This window comes from Pelodiscus sinensis, chromosome 9 (assembly GCF_052426305.1).
Source record: "Pelodiscus sinensis isolate ZL-2025 chromosome 9, ASM5242630v1, whole genome shotgun sequence".
Classification (NCBI taxonomy): Eukaryota; Metazoa; Chordata; order Testudines; family Trionychidae; genus Pelodiscus; species Pelodiscus sinensis.
In genome coordinates this window covers 59,923,960-59,947,387 of record NC_143060.1, presented here as the reverse complement: position 1 = coordinate 59,947,387, position 23,428 = coordinate 59,923,960, and the positions used below count along the sequence as shown (strand labels likewise).

The 23,428-nt window shown below is 46.4% G+C and overlaps 1 protein-coding gene across 1 annotated transcript in view; it reads right to left on the bottom strand.

The window, feature by feature from the left end:
* Window positions 1-22,541, bottom strand: part of SHCBP1L (SHC binding and spindle associated 1 like) — a 44,272-nt gene extending 21,731 nt beyond the window's left edge. The window contains exons 1-6 of the mRNA XM_075936787.2: window positions 22,281-22,541; window positions 20,153-20,302; window positions 14,847-15,061; window positions 10,848-10,934; window positions 8,660-8,878; window positions 7,611-7,716 (exon numbers count right to left, since the gene is read on the bottom strand). Coding sequence (XP_075792902.2) covers window positions 7,611-7,716; window positions 8,660-8,878; window positions 10,848-10,934; window positions 14,847-15,061; window positions 20,153-20,302; window positions 22,281-22,526 — 1,023 coding nt within the window. The 5' untranslated portion in view covers window positions 22,527-22,541. The remainder of the gene's footprint in view (window positions 1-7,610; window positions 7,717-8,659; window positions 8,879-10,847; window positions 10,935-14,846; window positions 15,062-20,152; window positions 20,303-22,280) is intronic.
* Window positions 22,542-23,428: the final 887 nt, after the last annotated feature.

The window sequence follows — 23,428 nt, the reverse complement described above, 5'->3', positions numbered from 1 at the left end:
GATAAAAGGCTGTGATGGCTGCCAAGTGCCTCTTACCAAGGTCATCTCACTGTGTTATATGAAAGAGAGAGAGTCTACCACCGGAATAGATCTCTCTGTCAGCTGTGTGCCCTTTTGGAGTGACCAGACAGAAAAACTTTTCCTTTTGTAAGTGCAGGTGGCACACACAGAAAACTTTCTGCTGCCCAGTAGAATCTTTTTCACCTCAGATGAATATGCCATCTAATGTGGATTTAACCACAGAGCGTCCAGTCTGTGAGATGAAGTGACTCCAGGTTGGGATGCTGCAGGTGGCCATGATCTTGAGTGAGCAAATCCAGAAACAGGGGCAAGAGGAGAGATGTGTCCACTGATAGCTGGAACAGGATGAAAAACCAATGCTGCCTGGGCTGTGCAGGGGCTACCATAACTGATGCTCTGTCTTGGCATAATTTGACCAGGACCTTTTTGGATGAGGGACGGAGGCAGAAAGGCGTAAAATAGGCTGCCCTTCCATGGTATGAGGAAAGCCTCCAATGGGGAACCCAGTCTTTGGCCCAGGAAGGAACAAAATCTGTGGCATTTCCTATTCTAGCGAGCTGTAAACAGGTCCACCTGAGGAAACCCTTACTTCTGGAAAATCAACCCAGTTACGTTGGGGCAAAGCAACCATCATGTCAATGGAAAGAGTGGCTAAGGTGATCTGACAACTTGTGGACACCCAGTAACTATGAGGCCTCCAGGTGTATGTCGTGAGCAATGCAAAAGTTCCACAGCTTAACGGCCTTTCAACACAGCATGGAGTAAGTTCTGCCCTGCTTGTTTACATAAAATATTGTTGTGGTGTCTTTCATTAACACTGAAATATGATTGCCTGGAGGTGAATACAGAACATCGTGCAAGCCAGACAAACTACCCGGAGTTCTTTGTTGTTGATATGCATCAGGATCTCTGTAGAAGTCCAGAGGCCTTTCATCTGGAAATTGTCTAAATGGACACCCCAACCTATTGCTGACGGGTCTGTGACTAGGATTAATGTTGGTTGTGGACATTCCATGGATCCAGACACCACCGAAGAGAAGTGAGAATCTGAGGAGAAATGGTGGCTACCAAGTCCAATCAATCCTGACTTGGTCTGTACACGTGGACCAAGGATGTTTACAGAGTCTGGAGGCAAATTCTGGCATGTTGCACAACATAAGTGCAAGATGACATGTGACCCAAAAGCCTGAGGAGCTTCTGGACCCAAAATAGGAGGCTCTGTATTAGCACACTCATTGTGAGGAAGCAAGCTTGAGAAGAGAGCCCTGGCCTGAATTAGAGTTGATTTTTGTCAAGTTTAGAGTGAGGCCTAGCCTGCGAAAGGTTGATTGCACCCTGTGCAGATGATCTTCAACATGAACATGCAAATTGCCCTTGACGAGCCAAGTAGAAATACACTTGGACACCGCTCTGCCGTAAATAGACTGCTACAATAGCCATATATTTTGTGAATACCTGAGTGGCAGCAGAAAGATCAAAGGGGAGGATCATGAATTGGTAATGCCCCTGTCCCACTAAAAAACAAAGAAAATGCCAGTGAGATGGAATTATGGCAATATGGAAACAGGAGTCTTTCAAATCGAGGGCAGCATACCAGTTGCCAGAATCCAGAAAAGGTATAATAGAGGCTAGGGGATACAGTTCCTAAACCTCAGCTTATTTACAAAGTGGTTAAAGTTGCAGAGATCTAAAATAGGCCAAAGGCCTCCCTCCTTTTGCATTGGAGATCAGAAAAGAATGGTGATAGAAATGTAGCCGTGTTAGTCTGGGGTAGTTGAAGCAAAATGCAGGACAATGTAGCACTTTAAAGACTAACAAGATGGTTTATTAGATGATGAGCTTTCGTGGGCCAGACCCACTTCCTCAGATCAAATAGTGGAAGAAAGTAGTCACAACCATATATACCAAAGGATACAATTAAAAAAAATGAACAAATATGAAAAGGACAAATCACATTGCAGAACAGAAGGGGGATGCGGGGGGGGGGAGGGGGAAGGAAGGTAAGTGTCTGTGAATTGCTGATATTAAAGGTAGGGAGAGTGGGATGTTTGTGAGTTAATGGTATTACAGGTGATAATTGGGGAAACTGTCTTGGTAATGGGTGAGAAAGTTCAAATTCTTGTTAAGTCCTTGTTGGCAAGTGTCGAATTTTAACATGAATGACAGTTCAGAGGATTCCCTTTCAAGTGCAGATGTAAAAGGTCTTTGTAGCAGAATGCAGGTGGCTAAGTCATTTAGAGAGTGTCCTTTCTGGTTAAAGTGGCAAGAAACTGTTTTCTCTTTGTGATCTTGTCTGATATCTGTTTTGTGGGCATTAATCCTTTGGCGAAGTGTCTGAGATGTTTGTCCAATGTACATAGCAGACGGACACTTTCGGCACATGATAGCATAGATTATATTTCTGGATGCGCAGGAATATGTGTTCTTGATCTTATAACTCACTTGGTTAGGTCCAATAATGGTATCAGCAGAATGAATATGTGGACAAAGCTGGCAACGGGGTTTGTTGCAAGGGAAGGTACCAGGGTTGGTATTAGTGTGGTATGTCCTGTGGTGGTTGGTAAGAATCATCTTGAGGTTAGGTGGTTGTCTATAGGAGACTATGGGTCTGTCTCCCAGAGCCCCGTGCCCCTGGACTCTGGAGGGACCTCTTCCACTGCTCCCAACTGTAGGAGTAAAAGCACCTCCTGAACTAGGAGCTGCTTGTGAGAGGGATCTCTGAAGAGGAACAGAGAGGGTGGGTTGGAAGGAGGGAAAGAAGAAAACTGAAGAGCATATCCCAGTTCCATCATGCTTAAGACCCTGTGGCCTGAAATTATATGGGTCCAAGTCCACAGGGATAATTGGTTCCCAAACATGCGAATAGGACAGCCTAACCATGGCAAGCTTACCCTATGATGGCACCAAAGTGCTAGCCGAGACCAGTCTTGGGGTACGTCTAGACTACATGCCTCTGTCGCCAGAGGCATGTAGATTAGGCTACCAAGCATAGGAAAATGAAGCGGCAATTTAAATAATCGCCGCTTCATTTAAATTTACATGGCTGCCGCGCTGAGCCGATCAGCTGTTTGTCGGCTCAGCGCGGTAGTCTGGACGCGCGGGTGTCGACATCAAAGGCATTTGTCGACCACCCAGGTAAACCTCATCCCAGGAGGCATACCTGGGTGGTAGACAAATGCCTTTGATGTCGACACCTGCGCGTCCAGACTACCGCGCTGAGCCGACAAACAGCTGATCGGCTCAGCGCGGCAGCCATGTAAATTTAAATGAAGCGGCGATTATTTAAATCGCCGCTTCGTTTTCCTATGCCTGGTAGCCTAATCTACATGCCTCTGGTGACAGAGGCATGTAGTCTAGGATGTACCCTTAGTGATCACACTTGGAGACAGGGAGCGCTGGGCCAACATATCTATAAAAGCCTGAGCCGCTTCAAAAGTCTCTGGGGTGGATGGCATGTCCAAATCCCCAATCTGGCTACTCCTTGATGGGGAGTCCAAGGGCACCAGACTCCATGACTCCTCAGGCAGTGTGGAAGTTGGTGGTGCCTGAGGTGGCAGTGCGGGCTTGTGGGGAGGCCTTCCCTATAAAATGTCCGAGCACGGGGGACACTCCTTTGGCCTTATCGGCTTTGATGGACAATCTTTCTCGCTTGAGACGCTGCTTTTATGCGTTAAAAACAAGTGTGGCTGGTGCCCTGAAGATATCCCTGTAGCTCTTGCAACAGGAGAATGTCGGTGCCGAGCCTGGGTGGTGGGTGAAGATAGGGCTGGGGGAGACAAGGCTGACTCCACCAGGAGGACTTTTAGCCTGAAGTCCTTTTCTTTTTTAGTTCTGGGACAAAAGCCTTTGCAAATCTTGCACTGTTTGGTGCTCCTTACCCAGGCATTTAAGGCAAGATTTGTGTGGATCTCTCATGGGCATAGGCTTCTAACAAGCACACAGCTTGAAGCCTTGGGACTGAGGCATGTCCTGGTCCTCAAGGGAGGGAGGACAGGATTACTCCCACTATCTAATTACAACACTAACCAAGAACTAACAATAAAACTCTGTTTACAACTATTTACACTATAAAGCTAAGGGAAAATGCTTGCTCGAGGCAAGAGACTTGAAAGACAGTCACTTGTGGAAAGAAGGAACTGAGCGGGGGTGGAAGAATTAGCAGTGGATTATAGTGGCTATATATAGCATCATAACAGTTCCACTCCAGGGAGGCTCCACAGCAGACCTATGGGTACTGCCAGGGGAAAAACTTGACCACTGTGCACACAACGCATGCACACTTGACTGGAATGGACATGAGCAATCACTGAAACTATACAGTTAAGGCAAAACAAAACCTACCATGAACCTTTTGAATTAACAGCCAATCTTTTGAAATCTGCTGCTGCGACAAGGGGGAAAGGAAAGGCAGAAGGGAAAGGAAACTGAGGAGTGGGAGTTTAGTGAATTATTGCTGTAAGAAGCCATTAATCCAAAGTGTCTATCAGTCCATGATCTTTAGTGACTAGCAAAGATGAATGTAAGCTTCCCAAACCCATTGTTTTAAAGTGGTATGCAGTTTTCCTTTGAGGACGAGTACTGATAGGTCAGATACACAGTGATCATTTGGTGAAAAACATTCAACCACAGATTGTGTTTTGCCTTCTAGCATTTTTGGTATAAGTTCATTTGAAAGCACAGTGATTGTCTGACTTCACCCACATGTGTATTATTGGGACATTTAATGCATTAGATGAGGTACATGTGTATGACCCAGGGATCTTGAAAGCTGTGGGAGTTGTTGTTAATTATAGCAGAGGAGCTACAGCTGCAGGTTTTGCATTTATTGTTTAACCGTGCCTGGTACCACTTTGAACTGGTATGTTCTAGTCTGTGCTAGGGATGGAAACGATGAATCAACTATTCGACTATCTGATAAGCAAAAGCTTATCAGACAGTCAACACACTAGTTGACTAGTTGCTTCCCCTCCCTTTGCTGCCTCTATTACAGAGGCAGCAAGTGGGGGGACAGAAAAGAATGCTGGAGGAAGCAAGCTTAAAAGTCAGTTTGTCCCAGTTCCAGCTCCGTGGAAGGGGGCAGGAGCACAGTGGCAGACAACTTTGAAATGTAAAAGAGTCCCTGCTGGAGCTCTTATACATTTCAAAATTAGCACCCTGCCGCATGGAGCCCAGGGCCAGTGGAGAATCTCCCACTGACCCCAGGCTCCAGGCAGGTTCTTCCGCTTTGAAATGTACAAGAGCCCCCGGTGAGACTCTTGTACATTTCAAAGTGGAAGCAACCGCGTGGAGACCGGGGTCTACGGGACTCCTCACTGGCCCCAGGCTCCATGCAGCGTTTCAGTCTTTGAAATGCACAAGCGCCCCTGCTGAGGTTCTTGTACATTTCAAAGACGGAACACGGACATCCTTATCGACTAATCGAATAATCGATGGAAATACCATTGACTGTTCAATTAGTTAATTAATCAAAATTTAACATCCCTAGTCTGTGCAGCATTCACTTCTGATGAGCTTGGAGAGGTTGGGGATTTTTGGAAGGTTATATCAGGCATGAAAGAACTTAAATTTCTTACAGGTAGTATCTTATTACAACCCGCTGTCCCCGCTTAGGGGAAGCTCAGGGCAGAGGTCAGGGGGGTTACAATAACATAGAACCTGTAAGAGATTTAAGTGTGGGGTTGAATGCAGAGGGCTCAGGGAAGAGGGTGGGGGCCAGCACCAGGAAGGCTCAGGGCTGGGACAATCTCCATTGGTAACCCTTGGGTGTGTGTAGGTCATGGTGGGCAAAAGGGTCTCAGCGGGACGGATCCAGCAAAAGCTTGGTGGGTCCTGGCTGCCGGCCCTGTGCTCTTGGGGCTTTCCTACCTGCCCTGCATGCTGGAGTCCTGGCTGTTGGACTCAAATTTGGGAGGGGGGGAGAGAGGACAGGATTAAGGCCCGCCCCCAGCCAGCCAGACTCTCTCTTCAGAGCATATTCTGTGATACCTTAGTGCTTGGTGCAGATAACCGATTTCTTTGTTTGGGGTGATTACTGAATCCAGGAAAATAGATATGGTAATCCATGGGTTTGTATTGAAACCAACTGGGGTTCCAGGAAGTTGATGCTAGCATGGGACTGTTCCAGAATTCAAGAGTCAGGTGATGATGGTTGAAATTGTGGTGGAAATCTATGAGGGAGTTATTGTCCAGAAGATGAAAATATAATTGATGCCTCTCAAGAATATCATAAAGTTTTGTGATGCATTCATGTCAGACAGAACCCTTTAAGATTTAGGATGTATTATGTATAGACAAGCTTCTAGGGGGGCCATAAGTCCCAAGTTTGAGGGTGCTCTAGGAAAGCCTTCCTGAGTGGAGGAGTCTGGTCAACAGTCTTTGAATGTAGGAATAGGAAAGTTGTACATCTGAAAGTCTTTCCACCAATTTAATTAGATGAGGATTCATTGCAGGACCGTGACCATCAAGTTCATGCAGCGTCTGCTGGAAGTCCAACATGACTACAGCATGACTATTGGATTTCCTCAGATAATGGAAAATCCCAAAGTATTTCCATATGCCTTCCAGACCCACAGGTGCTCAACAGATGTACACACCTGGGACAGAAAAGAACACAAGAAACTCCACAGAAAGGAATCAGGGCATCAGCCACCTGGAACTCAGAGCTGTCAAGCTCACCCTCTGACGGTTCCAAAGGAAAAGGGGTCTAAGCAGGTCTGCCTTAATTTACTTACTGAAGGCAAGAATAGAGAAGCTCTGATTACCTCCAGAAACCTATGAAGATCCTGAGGAGTGTTCCCTTTCTCAGAATGAACAAGAAGTATTTTTTTAAAATAACTTCCCCTTTAATTCTTTCCTAATTCTCCAGAGGCATAGTGAACTCATTCAGATATGCAGCTTTTTACTGTTATCTAGAACTTGAAAGAGTTTTGGAATACTGTTCGGTATCTTGCTCAATTCAATCCTGCAGTAGAGTCCACACCTGGAGATGTGGCCAAATACATCTCCTACCAGTGATGGAACAAAAGGAGGCAATGGAAAGGCTAACACTGACATATCTCATTAAAGCAGAATTTCTGGGTGGGATAAAGAACCACTTGAAAGGCGCAAATTAAATGAAGCTGCAAGAACTTAGGAGTGGTAAAAGTAGACTAGGCAGCAAGAGTCACCTTCATCATTAGACGGCTTCTAGTTAATTCCAACACATGAAGTTCCCTCCTGTGGAGACTGAGCATCTTACTTCATGACCTTTATATCCATGGCTGTGGTGTCCACTGGTCTCTAGCTTGAACCTCTCTGGTCCAACAACATCTGTGGCCTACTGGACCACAGAGCCCCAATGATCAGGATTGGAGACAATCCGGCAGGCCAGAGGCAGTGAAACCCAAATGCAAAGGGAGCCCAGCAGGGAGGCTGGCACATACCCTCTCCCTCAGAGACCTCATCTCCCCTGGTCTGGTAAAATCTCTTGTTTGGGACCGATCTGGCACCCTTGAGACCTGAAGGTACAAACTATACTACTATTCCTTCTCTCATTTGGTTTTGTTTAGCATATTTAATCCTTCTGACTCAAAAAACAAAGTCTTCCTTACCATTTCTGCTGTCATTGTTTTAGCTACAATATGAGTTACTGTTTTCCCATCATCTCTGTATCCTCTCCTACGCCTCAGTATTCTTGGGGTCAGAGGTCCATGAGCTCTATAATTTAGAGAAAAATCTAAGTACTATAAGTTTTAGACAAAGAATTTGTTACAGTATGTAAAAAGTTTGACTTGAAAAAATGTTATGCAGAATTTATTACGGATACATGCACTCAAATATCTGTGACAAACATACCGAACATCTCCAACATCACAAAACTTTCAGTGTTAAATGCATAATATGCCAAAGCAGCACATTTGATACTTCCAAATCTGGTGATATAAGACACTTACCACTTAGCTGCCATCTATAAAATTCTATACATTAATGTGTGTCTCAAATTTGGTTTTAGGGTCCTGGGTTTGACCCATGTTTTTTAACACTCTATTTAAACACAGTTCCAGTGTAATCCATTCAAAAAGATTAACTGACCAGTACTGGCAGGCCAAAAAATATTTTAGTGGTTTTCAAAAAAAATCTTCTAGGCTAGATCAACAATTTGACTCCATCTTTTGTTACAACATAATTCCTTTACTATACCAATACCCAATGTGCAAATAGAGTGAACAGACAAAAGCCTACTAAAAAAACACCTCACATATTTCTTAAAATGTAGGTACATCTTAAAGTTTGGTTATGGTTAGAAAAGTGACTCTTCAAATTATCTATGCAACATATTTTTCCTCCCTCTGTAACTTCCACAATAAACTAGGGATGTGAACATGTACAGAAGGAAGGGTGGCAATGGGAAGCGAAGTCTGCTCTGAAAAGTGATATTGACAAATACCGCTTTTCGTATTGCCACCCTGGCTTCTGCATAACTGTTAGTACCACACTGCTTTCAGAGCTGGGCATATGGCCAGAGGTCACTGCTCTCTGTTCTGCCTTCAGAGCTCAGCAGAGATATATGTACTTATGTGGGGGAGCCATAAATGACTAGTGACACAAAAGAAGGGGGGCACAATTAAATAAGTTTGAGAACCACTGCTATAGAGGCTACCTGAGGCGAAGGTCCTCCCATATTTTCAACAATCCACATAGCATTACTAATTCATAGTATTTTTTCCAACATTCAATAGCTTCTTCTGCTGTAGGTTCTTCCTTAATATTACTTTGAAACTGAATCAATTCCAAATGCATGTTTTTATACTTCTCCAGATTTTTTCTAAAACGTTGACCAATCGGCGTAGGAATAGTCCCATTCTCAATATCACACCACCTGTGAAAATAATAATAAAGTTATGCTTCTGTCATAGGGTGCACAGGCCCCATACTGACAAGGGAGGGGGTACATGAATTATTCTGGACGTAACTGGCCCTGCGTGACTACACCTGCAGCAGATATCAGATATGAGGAAAGGAGTTGAAACTAGTCCCAGCTCAGTCTACACTACAAATTTAGGTTGAAGTTAGATGAGTTAGGTTGATTTGCTAAACAATTAATCTATACCACTGTTTCTCAAAGTGGTCCACGGATCCACTCTGAAAAACCCGCTAACCGGCCACTCCGGTGTGTTTATTTACTGGCTCAGCAGCCACAGAGCCTCACGGCTTCCCTTGGCTCCAGTTCATTGTTTGCAGTCAAGGGCTGGCACAGGAAGCAGTGTGGGCTGGGCTTCCGGGATAACTACTGGCATCTCCAATGGTAATTTTCAGGGAAGAAAGTTCTATCTTGCAGCTTTCTGAAGAGACCGGAGTTTGTAAAGATGCACTCGTCGTGCACCTTTTCCGACCATCCCATGTCAATGTGATCCATCAGCGCTTGAAAAAGCCATCCAGAAATACCCCTTGTGGTTCATGTACTCTTTGGCAAAGCAGTCTAGTGCCAAGATAGAGAAATGTGTGCCATCTATCAGTCCACTACAGTTAGGGAACAGCACTGCAGCAAAACCATCCACTATGTACTGTTTTCCAGGGTCACTATACCTCTTAGCATAAGATTACTGATTGCCTTGGCTACTTGGATCACAGCAGCCCCCATTGTTGATTTACCTACTCTGAATTGATTCCCAGCTGACAAGTAGCTGTCTGGCACTGCAAGTTTTCACAGGACTACTGCCACTTTCTTCTTAACTGTTGAGCTTCAGGGCACGGGAAAGCAATTCACATAGTTCAATGAAAGTGGCCTTATGCATGCAAAAGCTTTGTAGTCACTGGTCATCATCCCATAGCTACATAACTATGCAGTCCAACCAGTCTGTGCTTGTGTCACAGGACCAGAACCAGATTTCCACAGTATCAATAGGATCAACTGCCGTTAGCATATGCCAACTGAGCCACTCAATGATTTCATACATGTCTATCTTTGTGTCCTCCCTCCATTCTTCTTCACTCCAGCAGCTCCTGACTAGGTCTTGGACATACCATAGCATAATGCATGAGGTGTTTGCAAAGCTTCCCACAGCAGTTTGAAGCTGAGTGGTGTCCATGCTTGCCCTGCTATAATATCTGCACAGATAACCAGGGGAAAAAGGGCATGAAAAGATTGTTTGCTATTGCATTCAAGCATGAGATGAGGGAGAAGATGAGTGCATATGTGATACTGACAACATGTACCCAGAGCCACCTTCTGCAATGTTTTTGTTCTATCAAGCACTGGGAGCCTATCCTAGAATCCAAAGGGGCAGTAGGAACAGTGCACTATCCACACTGCATCACTGTCAAAGTCTAAGATAGCTACTCTATTGGGGGATGTACTCCGTCAACCTCAACACACAGATAGGACATGCATCTTTGACTTTACAAAATCAAGTGCTGAGGAAAATCTCCCTTGCTGAAGAAAGCCTGGTTTCAGCTTGCTCTCTGGATCAGCCTCCCAAAGGATGAGATCACTAAGCTCAGAAAGACTGATCAAAAGCCTGGCTGCATGAATACATGACCCAAACAGAAGGGCAGGATCTTGCTGACTATTCCTTGAATGACCCTGTTTTTGAATTCATAGTGTTCCTTTGGTTTTGGACTTTATTCCCCTAAAAGAGGTAGGACTTAAGTTTGTCTTAGCTGGAAGGCAAAAGCATCAATGCAGCACCTCCGAGAAGTGACATCTGACCACTGAAGACCCCATGACAGGGTGACTAGTGCTCCGAAGGACCATGAGGGGACCCTATGGGAGTGAGGCCCTCTTACATCTTCTTTCAAAAAAGTCTCACACACATAAAACCTCCTCTTTTTTGAGACAATATACTTACAGTTTAATTCTCTCTTCCACAAGTCCTGCATAGCTCTCACAACTTTCATCATCATCCCAGTCCCTCCAAAGGAAATCATAGAAAAACCTAAAAGATATATAGGCATTATGATACTGCCACCACATTCGTTCTTGCATGAGAAACAGGGGAAAAAAGCTTCCAAGTGTTGTCTTACCAATCAATCTTGTCTATTTTTACTATGGTGACTGCAAATTGTGAAAAACATTTCACTTCAGAAAAAGCTGTACCACCACAAATCTTATTTACCCACAAGAAAAATCTGCTTAATTTCTGCAGTTTAAGTTCTCTCTTCACCTCACCAGTGGCCTTAAGTAAAATCTCAACTGCACTTCTATAAGTTCATCCATATTGTTGTTTTTGGCTATACAAAAGTTAAAATGTAGTTCACCTTCCAAAGCCTGAAGACTAAAAAAAATGTAATGGCATTCTTTTCATGACGTGGAAAGGGAGGGTGCTGCTAGGAGGAACAGTTATATTGCAGCGTGATCACAAGAGGGTGGATGCACCACTGCCATCCCCAGCCCACCACAAAGGGAGCCCAAGCCACTACCTCTTCACCCTCAGCCCCAATCCCAGACAAGAGGAGGTGCAATGGGTGGACAGTGCAGTTCCTGTCTCCACCTGAGGGCCATCCTAGACAACTGGGCCAAAAACACCAGGTAAAGTGGCAAACTTAAAGCAGCAGGCAATAGAGATGTAAAACCTATTTCATTAGTTAACTGGTTAAACATTAAGTTTAACTGGCTAACAGATTAAATGGGGGTGGGCAGGCAGGGGCTGTTCCAGCTCACTGGGTTGAAGCGCCCCCCCCCACTCACCACAGGGCTGCTCCAGCCCAACTGCTTCCGACCCTGCGCTGGGCTGCCAGCTCCCAGCCTGCAAGAGCTGGGATTTGGCAGCCTCGCATGGGACCAGAACAGGGGTGGGCAATAGGGCCTCTGTGGGCCAGATCCAGCCTACCAAGTGAGTTGATCCAGCTTGCGGAGGCCCTGCCGCTCCTCCTGCCCCCAGGCCAATCAGGGCCTGGAGGCAGTGGGGAAGCACACGAAGTCTCCTCCCACCTTGCCTTGTCCTGCAAGGAGTGGGTAGTGCTTCTTAGCACCGTACATGCCTTGCAGCACAGGGGCAGGGTGGGAGGAGACTTCATGCACTCCCCCCCACCTCCAGTCCAATCAGGGTTTGGGAGCAGGGGGAGCACATGAAGTCTCCTCTGCCCTGCAAAGGGCGCAGCACTTAAAGTCAACTGCCAGCTGCTGCTCAGCTGGTGGTTGACTAAGCGCAGAGCTCCCTTGCAGGAGGAGGGCAGGGAGCAAGAGACTTCACATGCTCTCCCTCCACAGGCCCTGACTGACCTGGGGACAACATGCGAAGTCTCCTCCCACTGCCAGGGGCACAGATATCTAGAGGGAACCACCAGCTGTTCAGAACAGCTGGAGGTTCTCCTGGGGGGGAGGAGGGGAGAGCAAAGACTTTGCATGTTCCCTCAGTCCAATCAAGGTCTGGGGTGGGGAAGCACAGAAGTGTCCTGGCCCTGCTCCTTCTGGACAGCCCCGGGCCACTTAAAAAATTTCTGAAGTGGCTCCCGTTGAAAATTATTACCCACCCCGAACCAGAAGCTAGGGATGTTAACTAACATGTAATTATGTAAATGTATAACTGCTGTAAATTTTAGAAGTTACACATTTATATGCTGGGGGCAGAAGAGAAGAGAGCTGGTGCTCAGAGAGCTGGCTTTTAAGCTGGTTCCCTGTGAGAACTGGCTCCCACCTGCTGCCTCTGATAAAGAGACAGTAGGCCCAGGACATGTGGCTCTGCCGGCTTGAAAGCCGTTTTCCGTGTGTACTGGCTCCATCTGCCCCTTTGTGGGAGGCAGCAAGGGGTAGGCAGGCGACTTTGGGGAGCCAGCACATGCAGAGACCTCTGTCCCCCTTCAGCTCCCTCTGTGAGAGGCAGCAGCAGCGGGGGAGGGAGAGGCAAGAGCTGATAAGCATAGGGAGCTGGCTTCCTACAGGTACGGTCTTCCATGTGCCCACCCCTACCTTCTGCACTGCTGCCTATCAGAGGCAGCAGCACGAGGGGCAGGCAGCTCCACAGGAGCTGGTGCACATGGGGAACCAATTTAAAAGCCAGTTCCCCACAGGAACCAAATCCCGCCTGCCTCCTTTGCTGCCTCTGACACAGAAGGCAGGGAACAAGGGGAGGGTGTGTATAGTCATTAAGATTAACCAACAAGCCCAGGCTTTTTGGTTAATCCTGTAAATGACTACATGCTGACATTCCTACCAGAAGTAGCAGCTGGGGAGAAGGGCTGCCAGCTCCCAACTCGCATGTCCTCCAGCTACTGCTTCCATCCCCCTAATGCAAGGCTCCCAACCCTTAGGGTACGTCTAGACGACATCCTTCTGTTGGCAGAGGGATGTTAATGAGGCACTTCGAAAGTGCAAATGAAGCAGGGATTTAAATATCCCGCGCTTCATTTGCATAATTGCATCATGGCACTCTTTCAAACAAGCGCCATTTTGAAAGTAAAACAGTGGTCTCCACCCACAATAGGCTTCAGGCAGGGGGCTGTTCCTAGGTAATAGTTAATCATTATCCAATAAACATCACCTGTTAAGGATGATGCTTACTAGGTAACTGGTTAACCAGTTACCCGTTCACATCTCTAGTAGGCAAGTCATGTCCATGGGTTTTTCCTAACATTGTAACTTACCAGCCTCTTGGGAACATTCCTGGACCTCGTACTTCCCAAACTCAGAAGAGAAGAATAAAAAGCTAAGGACTTCTGGTTTACTGTTTCCAAAATGCCTAGTCCTCCTACAGAATAGTCTCTAAGGTGCTACAGAACCACTTGTTTTTTACATTTTTTTTAAGTTACAGACTAACACTGCTACCCCTCTGAAACATTCCAACCAAGTTAAGGCTTTCCTGTCAGCTTGCCTTGTTGTAGAGCAGAATAGGTGCTGTGCTGCTGTGTTTTCTCCTCAATAATGGCTTTCCCATACACTTTTTTTCCTCAAAAATCCTCTAAGGTCTGGTCTACACTACAGACTTTCATAAATATAACTGTGACACCACTCAGGAGTGTAAAAAAATCCATACCCCTAAGCAACACTGTTATACCTACCTAACCCCTGTTGCAGACAGCACTAAGTGGATGGAAGAGCTTCTCCCATCAACACAGCTTCCACCTCACATGGAAGAAGAGTTTCTCCTGCCAATGTAGTGTCGTCTTCACTAAAGTGCTACAATGGCACAGCTGCACCAGTATAGCTGTGCCATTGCAGCTTTTTAAATGTTGACCTGCCATAACCTACTGGGGCCACCAAGAAGAACAAAGAATTATGCACAATGGAAGAAATTCATGCTTAGAGCTAATTCCTAGCGGAAACTCCAGGTCCTTTGAGCAGAAGTAAAAAACTGGAATGTTAGAGAGGCAATCAATTCCATGAACCATCTTGGTGACACTACATTGTAAAGTTAGAAAGAAACGGCAAAATATTTTCAAGATGAAATGACCCACTGAAAGAGTCTTTTCTGAAAACAGTTTCCATTTCTACACATTAACCTGTTCCAAAGAAAAACACGTTATCAGAAAATTCCTGACTTTCCTCAAGCTACAGTCCAGCAAGCCTTGAAAATGCCAAGCACATTAAAAAGGCTAACACCTTTAGAATAAAAAAAGCATAAGAGTTCAGGCAAAGAATCCGAATCTAGGTATCACTGAACCTCAGGTCCAGAAACTGTTCACTCTTGGACCAAATAAATCCAATGAACTTGCAAGGACTTTTTTGAGGCATTAACTGGACTTCATCAAAATACTTTTTCACTATTACCACTTTTTAAACTAAGTTTGTGAATACTCTTACACGATTAATTAAGCAAAATAAATCTTAATCTTTCTGTTTTAGGCTCAGTCCCTCAGTTAACAGGTTAACATCTCTGAACTGCAAAAATACAGGGGAAATAGCTAAATACCTCACAACATCCAAAGCCTGAGCAATATCAAATACTACTTTATCCTGGCCCTCAACAGGGTAGACTTCCAGCAGAGGTACACAATGGTCCAGTTCATCCAAAACATTATCAACTAGCTCTCTTGGAATATTTGCAATATTCGAAGAAAATGGTTCAGCAACAGATACAGAAGCTTTCAAGTGAGATGAGGTGTTCTGAGGTGGTTTGCAGGTTACCTAAGATATGACAAAAATATATAGTTACACAATTTTTAAAAATTGTCTATTGCTTTGTTAGCATGATCCTGCCACACAAAGTTCTTATTAATTTTCATGGGAGTGTCACCTGTAGAGTCCATACTATAAAACTAAAAATAATTAGTGAAAATGACATCTTCCTTTAATTTTACCTTTAAATAGTAGTATGAGTCTATGAAAAAAATTATTAGTTTGCTATAAAATAAGTAAACTGAAAATTGCATTTTTTTAAAATCTAAACAATACAGTTAACTTTAGAAGCCAGTATTTAAAACTAAATGAAATGGCATGTTCTAGCAGTTCTAAGCAATAATTATTGAATTTGTTTATAAGAATGATTATTATACTTAAGACATAAGTTAAGGGTTGACTAAACAATATTATTAACCATTTCTAAATTAAATAAACTTTTTCCAGTAGTCTAACTGACAAGCCTTTCTTTACCTTTCAGGCTGAAATTTTCCAAATTTGGTCTGTGTGTGGAAAAAAGATTTTTTAAGTCTGAATAAAAGTTCTCAGAAGTAGCTGAACCAAAGAATGGAGGAAAGAAAGAAGAGAATTAAAAATTCATTTGTTTATGAATAATTCCAAGTATCTCAATGGCCTGGGCTACAAAACTGAAATCTGGAAAACTGACAATGTGGTTGATTGTGGAAAACTACAATTCAGAGATTTTAAATCATGGTAAATATACACACCCCTTTAAGGACCAAGGACTTGGGACAGTCAGCCCTGTTCCATTAGCCCTGTGCATGGCTGGCCAAAAAAAGGAGCCTCGCAGTAGCAGGCTAACTGTAATGGAGAGCACAAAACAGGCAGAGAGACCTGTGGAAAGTTCCAGCTGAGAGAACCTGCAAATGGCTACATAAGAAGAAGCAGGGAACTAGCCAAAGAAGCTCAAAAGTAGGGATGTTGGGGTACATCTACACTTACACCCTAGTTCGAACTAGGGATGCAAATGTAGGAGACCGAAATTATTAATGAAGCGTGGATTTAAATATTAGCATAATCTCGCCTGCACGCTATTCTGATTGCCAGCTGATTCAAACCAGGAGGTGACCTCTGGGCCACGTTAATTCGAATCAAACCCCTTGGTTCAAACTAACATTACTCCTCAAAACCGGAGCGCACCTCCTGGTTCGAATCAGCTGGCGATCGGAATAGCACGTGGGCGAGATTATGCTAATGAAGTGCAGGATATTTAAATCCCCACTTCATTAACAATTTCGGTCACCTACATTTGCATCCCTAGTTTGAACTAGGGTACAAGTGTAGATGTACCCTTAGATAGCATGTAACTGAATAGTCATGTAACAGCATCAAATTTTAGCAGTTACACAACTGTTCAATAGTCCCCAGAGGCAGAGCTGGCAGCCAGTGTGCTCCCAGCCCCACTCCTGAGGAGCCTCCTGCCACCCCATGCTCCTGCCTCTCCATCAGGGATAGCAGCACAGGATGACAGGCGGGAGCCGGACCACGAGGGGAGCCCAGGCCTGCCACGTATAGAGGCTGCTTCAAGGCAGCCTCTCCTGCTGGTTCTGCAGAACCAATGCGTGGGGGAGCCAGCTTTTAAGTCAGCTCCTGCCTGCCCCCAGCTCTAAGTAGGGGGAGAGGTGGGTCTGCGGAGCCAACACACACGGAGAGCCGGCTTTTCCGGCTCCCTGTGTGTATCAGTTCGCACCTGATCCCCTCACCCTCTATGCTGCTGCTTCTCTATCTGATATGGGGGGAGGGGAGGGAATGCATATGGTCAACAGGATTAACCAATGAACCCAGGCTTATGTGTTAATTATATAGTTGCCTACATGCTGACATCCCTACTCAAAAAAAGCTGAGGGAAAGGACAAAAGGAGTCTGGGAAGAGCAAAAGCTGAGCCCAGAGTACGAGCAAAATGCTTGAGTCATTAGAGGAAAGACAGACCCTTCAGGAAGGACAAGCTCATCTCAGTTTGAAACTAGAACAAAGTTCTGTTTTGGACTTGTATACCTCAAAAGGGGTTGGACTTTTTGTTAGTGGCTTATCCAGAGATCAAATGGAAGAGGAAAAACTGAAGGCAACCTGCAATGCCACAAGCACTAAGAATGCAGCAGTGACCCCCACCAGACTAACTGAATGTGAGGCAAAATAAAAGCTAACAAAATTATTGGATGTATAAACAGAACAAAGATATTACCTCAGTTTATGCTATTGACAAGACTATCACTGAAATGGTGTGTCTAGTTCTGAAAAAATTAGAGAGTTCAATGATAAGATAACAAATATTCAAGGTCTGGACTCTTACAAAGAAATTGAAAGAGCTCAATCTATTTACCTTATGGAGCACCTTAATTATGATCTGTAAGTTATGTAACTACACAGGGATCTTAAAATCAAAGACTGGATGTCTTTCTAAAACATATGCCCTAATTCAATTATAAAATATTGGATTCTGTAGTGTTCATTTGCATACTGCAAAAAGTGAAGTTCTAAGGTTTGCGTTATCCAGATGGTGTTAGCCTAGAATACAGGCAGTCCCCGGGTTACGTACAAGATAGGGACTGTAGGTTTGTTCTTAAGTTGAATTTGTATGTAAGTCGGAACTGGTACATACTGTAGGGGAAACTCTAGCCAAACATTTCTCCAGAGCTCAGTTTTATTCTCCCACACACCACTTCCCTCAGTCCTTTATCCTCAAGCTGAGGTGTCTGCTGAGAAAAGCCACTCCGTGTCTCCCTGGTCTGCTGTGGGGGGCGCTAGCTTCACATTTCTCTGGTCTGCTGGGGATAAGCAACTAGTGCGGGGTTGCTTCACCCCGTTTGTAAGTAGGGATCCAATGTAAGTCGGATCCATGTAACCCGGGGACTGCCTGTATATCAAAGTGGTCCCTTCAGCCTTAGAAATCTTTCAATCTAGATTCCAATTTAGAAGTGAGGCCTCATATATAGTCTTTCCCAAGTCCTAAAAAAAGGTGTAAAGCTAAAATTGAAGATTAATAGCAGCAGATGGGTTTAGCCCAGAAAGGAAGAGGGGTAACCCTGAGTATGTTTGGTGGTTTTGCTCTTGGACTCATCCAAAAGACCTTCTAAACATCAGATGTGCAGATTTTTTTATTTTTTTTGCTTATAGTATTTAAATGATGCTCCATCATCAAAAGCTATAATTGTATCAATTCAGTCAATTATGAAGAACTCAAATTAACCATGTCCTTTTAGAAGATATCCAACCTGCTTGGTGAACATTAAGGCTGTGTCTAGACTACATCCCTTTTCTCGAAAAAGGGATGTAAATTAGACACTTCAAAATTGCAAATGAAGCCGGAATTTGAATTTCCTGCGCTTTATTTACATAATGGCGGCCGCAGCTTTTTTTTTTTTTCCTTCCAAAAAACCACTTTGAGAAAGGAAAGAAAAACACAGTCAAGACAGGGATCTTTCGACAGAAATGTCCCGTTTCGAAAGATCCTTTAAACCTCATTTTTTTTAAAAAGCCGCGGCTGCCATTATGTAAATGAAGTGTGGGAAATTCAAATCCCGGCTTCATTTACAATTTCGATATGTCTAATTTACATCCCTTTATCGAAAAAGGGATGTAGTTTAGACATAAGGTAAAGGTACAGCTATACGGGGGGGGGGGGGGAAGATTTCTGAAGAAGGTATGCAAATTGCGTTCGCATTTGCATATCTTCTTCTGATTCTTTTTCCGGAAGAGGATTTTCTGATATTTGGCCTGTCTACACTGGGCCAAACGTTGGAAAAAAATCCTCTTTCAGAAGCCCCCAGTACACCTCGTTTTATGAAGAATAAGAAGACTTCCAAAAGAGGGGTTTTTTTCCGACATTTGGCCCCGTGTAGATGGGCCAAATATTGGAAAATCCTCTTCCGGAAAAAGAATTGGAAGAAGATATGCAAATGTGAGCACGATTTGCATACCTTCAAAAAAAAAAACCACAGTTTAGCCGTACCCTCAGTGAAATGGGAATCTTGTGGGGGAAAATATAGCGTGTAATCACATCATTACAGACTACTGTAATGTTTACAAGAGCAGAAGTTAAGATTGTGAAGGCAACCTTCATTTTGGCACTTCCAGACTCAAGAATGCTTTGTTTTTAACATTAACTTTGGTATTTTTTTAAAGCTACAAGAAGAGCAAATTCAGGAAATCTGTGTGGACCAAAGCATCTCAAGTCCACTTTCTGTCCATCTTTTCCACCACTGGTCCACAAGGATCCCATGCCGCAGGTAAATACCAACAGTTACCTCTCAAAAAGCTGGTTATGAGACTCCCATCCAAGCTTCCCTAATGAAATAATGATTGATCAGTTAAAATACGTAACTATCTTCTCTACAAATCTCAGAAATAAAGAATGGTAGAGGACACTACACTGACTACCACAGCTCAAAAAATGCCCTCTTCCAGGGCCAGATTAAGGCATGGGCTAGCTGGGCAGCTGCCTGGGGTGCCAACCTATGAGGGACGCCTGATGGCAGCTGTAAGGGGCACGCAGCGCCCCTTATAGCTGCCATCAGGCGCCGTGCCCCTGGCCCCCAGATCGCGGGCTACAACAGCTCCCAGCGGCTCCCCTGCAGCAGCCGCCCGCAGTGGGGGCCGCGTTAACCCCCGCAGCACCAGCCAGCAGTGTCCTTCCCCCCACTGCCCCGTGCTGCGCACCAACGGCAATAGCCAGGCTAGGTTGGGCCGGGCACGTGCGTCCTGCCGCCGCCAGCTCGGTGCGCCCTCCCCCACGTGCCGGGCGGGGCCAGGCATGCGCTCTCCCCCAACCCAGGGCGCAATTAAACTGTCTGCTTGGGGCACTGGAATGGCTCGGTCCGGCCCTGTCCTCTTCCACACTTGAAAAGTTTAGTGAGTGCATCTAGTTCCAAAAGTATGAAGGACGTGAATAGTGAAATACCCATGACTATATTGAGATCTGAAAACACAGGTGTCTGAAAACTTCCTAGAAACATTTGAAAAAATTCCATAAGTAACGTGCAAGATGCTATGAACCTTGCTTATTTTTCTATTAAACTTTAAAAACATTGTTTTATTTTAATGACAACTAACTAGAATGAAAAAATAAAAAGGAAAATTACTTCAACAAGTATTCCAACAAAAGGTATTGGGATATCTTCAGAACTGATGAAGAAAAGTTCTGGATTGGTCTTCCAAACTCCAAACCATTTTTCTTTCATTTTCAGTTTTTCCAAAAGGTATTTACTCATTGCTTCATTGGCATCTTCTGCCTATTATATGAACAAAGAGAAAAAAAATCTCACTGATCTTAAGGGCACTACACTTTTAATTTAAAATAAATTCATAACTTCACATTAATAAAATAATGTGATACATCACTCTGAGGGCAGAAAATAAAAAGGATACAATAGGGAAGAAGAAGAAGAAGGAAAGAAAATAATGGGGCATAGGGAAAGAGAAAGTGCACTCTTATTACAAGAAAAACAAAAGGGTGAAACCCAGTGGCAGGGAATACTTATTACTGTATTGTAAGATTTAGGAGAGTCCCTATCATCCGACCTAAATGGGACCGACACATGGTTGGATTACCGAATATGTCTGATGATACAGACTCTATTGTAGAGAGCAACGGAACAGATGATGCCGCTCCTGCTGGGGACAAAGTCCCCGCAGAGCAGCATCAGCTGTTCCGTTGCTCTCTAGGAGCAGCTGCTGCTGCTGCCGGGACGCTTCCAGGCAGGAGCGGCAGCGGCAGCGGCAGCAGCAGCAGCAGCAGCTTCTTCTAGAGAGCAAGGGAACAACTGATGCCGCTCCTGCGGGGCACATCACGCAGGAGCGGCATCAGTTGTTCCCTTGCTCTCTAGGAGATGCAGCTGCTGCTGTCGCTCCTGCCTGGAAGCGTCCCGGCAGCAGCAGCAGCTTCTCCTAGAGAGTGACGGGGCAGCAAGCGGGGCCGTTCTCTCAGCCCGCGCTTTATCTGACCCTGCAGCTCCTGGGGACAGAGTCCCCGGGAACTGCAGGGTCGGATAAAGCGGAGTGTTGGATTACCACTGTACAGTAATTCGGACTCCACTGTACAGTAATTCTTCATTTACCACGTTTTCGTGATAGCATAATTTTTTTTTTAAGAGAACGTTTTTTGAATTACACGACTGTCCCCGGAATAACACGATTTCTCCAGCTCGCCCATTGCCGGCGGTTGCACGGAGCTTCCCCCGCCTCCCTGCAAAGCGGCAGACAGTTTGCCGCTCGCTGCGCCGGATACAGTGCGGGTCCTGCCAGACCCGTCACAGGGCCATACTCCCAACCCAATCCCCCTCCCCTCTCCTCCCCTTTCCTTCCCCAGAGCCAAACACCTCCCCTCCCTGCTATAACACAGTGCCCTTTCTCCCAACCTTATGTCCCAGTCCCAATAGACACCGCCACTTGAAACGCAACCCCCACCTTTTCAATGGGAAAATTGACCCCGTATAACACGTTTTCACTTAACACAATCGTTTTCTGAAACATATCTATAGTGTTAAATGAGGAATGACTGTACTTCTACTCTTCCGGGAAAGAGGATATTTTTAAATAGCGTTCCAGTTTATAAGAGCCAGCCATTGCAATTAAGAAAGAAGAGAACAGTATCTCAAAACAGAACAGCAGGGCTCACTGAATAGCTTTTTGATCAATTCTGTCAAGGTTTCAAGATTTTGTCAAGGTCTGAACCCAGCTGAGTGACACACAAGGCAGGTGGGGGGGGAGGTTCTTGGCTAGCTGTAAGGCCTGTTCCTTTTCCCACAGGCGGGCAATTTATTGTATTGTACAGAGAAAACACCAAGGCCGCTGCGAACTTGCCCCAGCTGATCAATCCCCCAGAGACTCGGCGGGCGTGGCAGTTCCGCGGGGAAAGACATTCACAGGCCGAGCGCTTCTCCGGCACCGTGTGACTCCCCTGCGGGTCTCTCGCCCGCGGAAGCGGCTCCTTGAGGCTGCCCGCCCGTGTCTCTCCCCGGCCAGGGACTTAGCGCCGTGGCGCGCTGGCTGCTCGCTCCCCGTAAGCTGCCCCCATTCTTGGGGGGTTGTTTTGCGTCCTGACCCCTGCGCCTCGTTCCGCTTGCTGCTCGCGCCCCCTGTCGCTCGTCTCCCCGGGCGGCCTGGCCCCTCGAGGGCGCCTCGCCTCTTCCGATGCCCTGACAACCCTTCCCGATCTCCCCCCGCGCAGGCGGCCCCCCAGGGAGCTCCCCGCCCGCGGGCCCCGCTCACCTTGCAGCCCCGCAGCAGCCGGTCGCAGTACAAAGCCACCTTGTCCCGCCCCGACACGGCCCCGAGGTGGGACGCGTACAGCGCCGGCAGCGGGTCCGCCTCCGCCTCTTCTTCGCGCTGGCTGGAGAGGAGCGGCCGCCGGCTCGGCCCCGCGCCGGACGAGGGCCCGGCAGTGCACGCCTGGGAGCTCTCGCCCGAGACCGGCTCAGCCGCCGTCGCCTCTTCCTCGGGGCCACTCGAGGCCATTGCTTCAGACAGCCACGCGCCTGGCAGCCCCCGGCCGTTACCCGCCGAGCGAAGCTGCAGCCAATGGGCGGCGGGCTCGAGGCCCCCAGCCAATGGGGGGGGGGCCTGTCTCGTGACACCACCCACCCAACCGTTAGTAAGATTCCGCCTCTCGTGCGCTTCCCGCTAACCTAAGCGCGCGCGCGCCGGGACGAAGACGCCATGGCTCTTCTTTGCGCCTCTGTCTTGGGCCCTTTCCCGGTGATCACAGCCTGCTACGGAGCCCTTCCCCCACCTGGCCCGGCTACTAGTTGTGTGTGTGGGGGGGGTCCCCCCTCGGTCTAGCTGTGGTTGTGTGGCCCGGTGGCTGCTCCGCCGCTTGGAAGCCCGTCAGATGGGGTGGGTGTGGGGTTGCCAGGTGCAGGGATTTGAACCAGACTGTCCGGTATTTGAGCTTTCTGTTTGGGAAACAAACTGAGAAAATACCGGAGGTCTAACGGGGGTATTTTCTAATGAAGTGCGTTCTATTGCTATTAGGAGTATCAGTACCTAGCTGCGCACTGCCTGGCTGGTAGACGCGCTCCTGTTGCGTGAGTGTGTCTGCCATCCAGGCAGTAAGCAACTATGCAGGAATCCCTGGGGCCAGACTCTCCCGTGCACCTCACCGGGACCGTGTGTGGGACGGGCCACACCCCAGCATCTGTGTGTGCCCGGGCCAGACCTGCTCAGGGCCAGACCTGCTCACCGCCGGCTGGTTTCCCTCCTCCTCCCAGCCAGCCCCACTCCCTGCCAGCTGGTTCCCCCCTGGCCAGCCCTGCTCCTCCCAACCCTTCCCACTCAGCCCTGCTTTCCTGCCAGTCTGTTCCTTCCCCCTATCTCCCCTGGCCAGCCCTGCTCCTCCCAACCCCCTCCCAGTCAGCCCT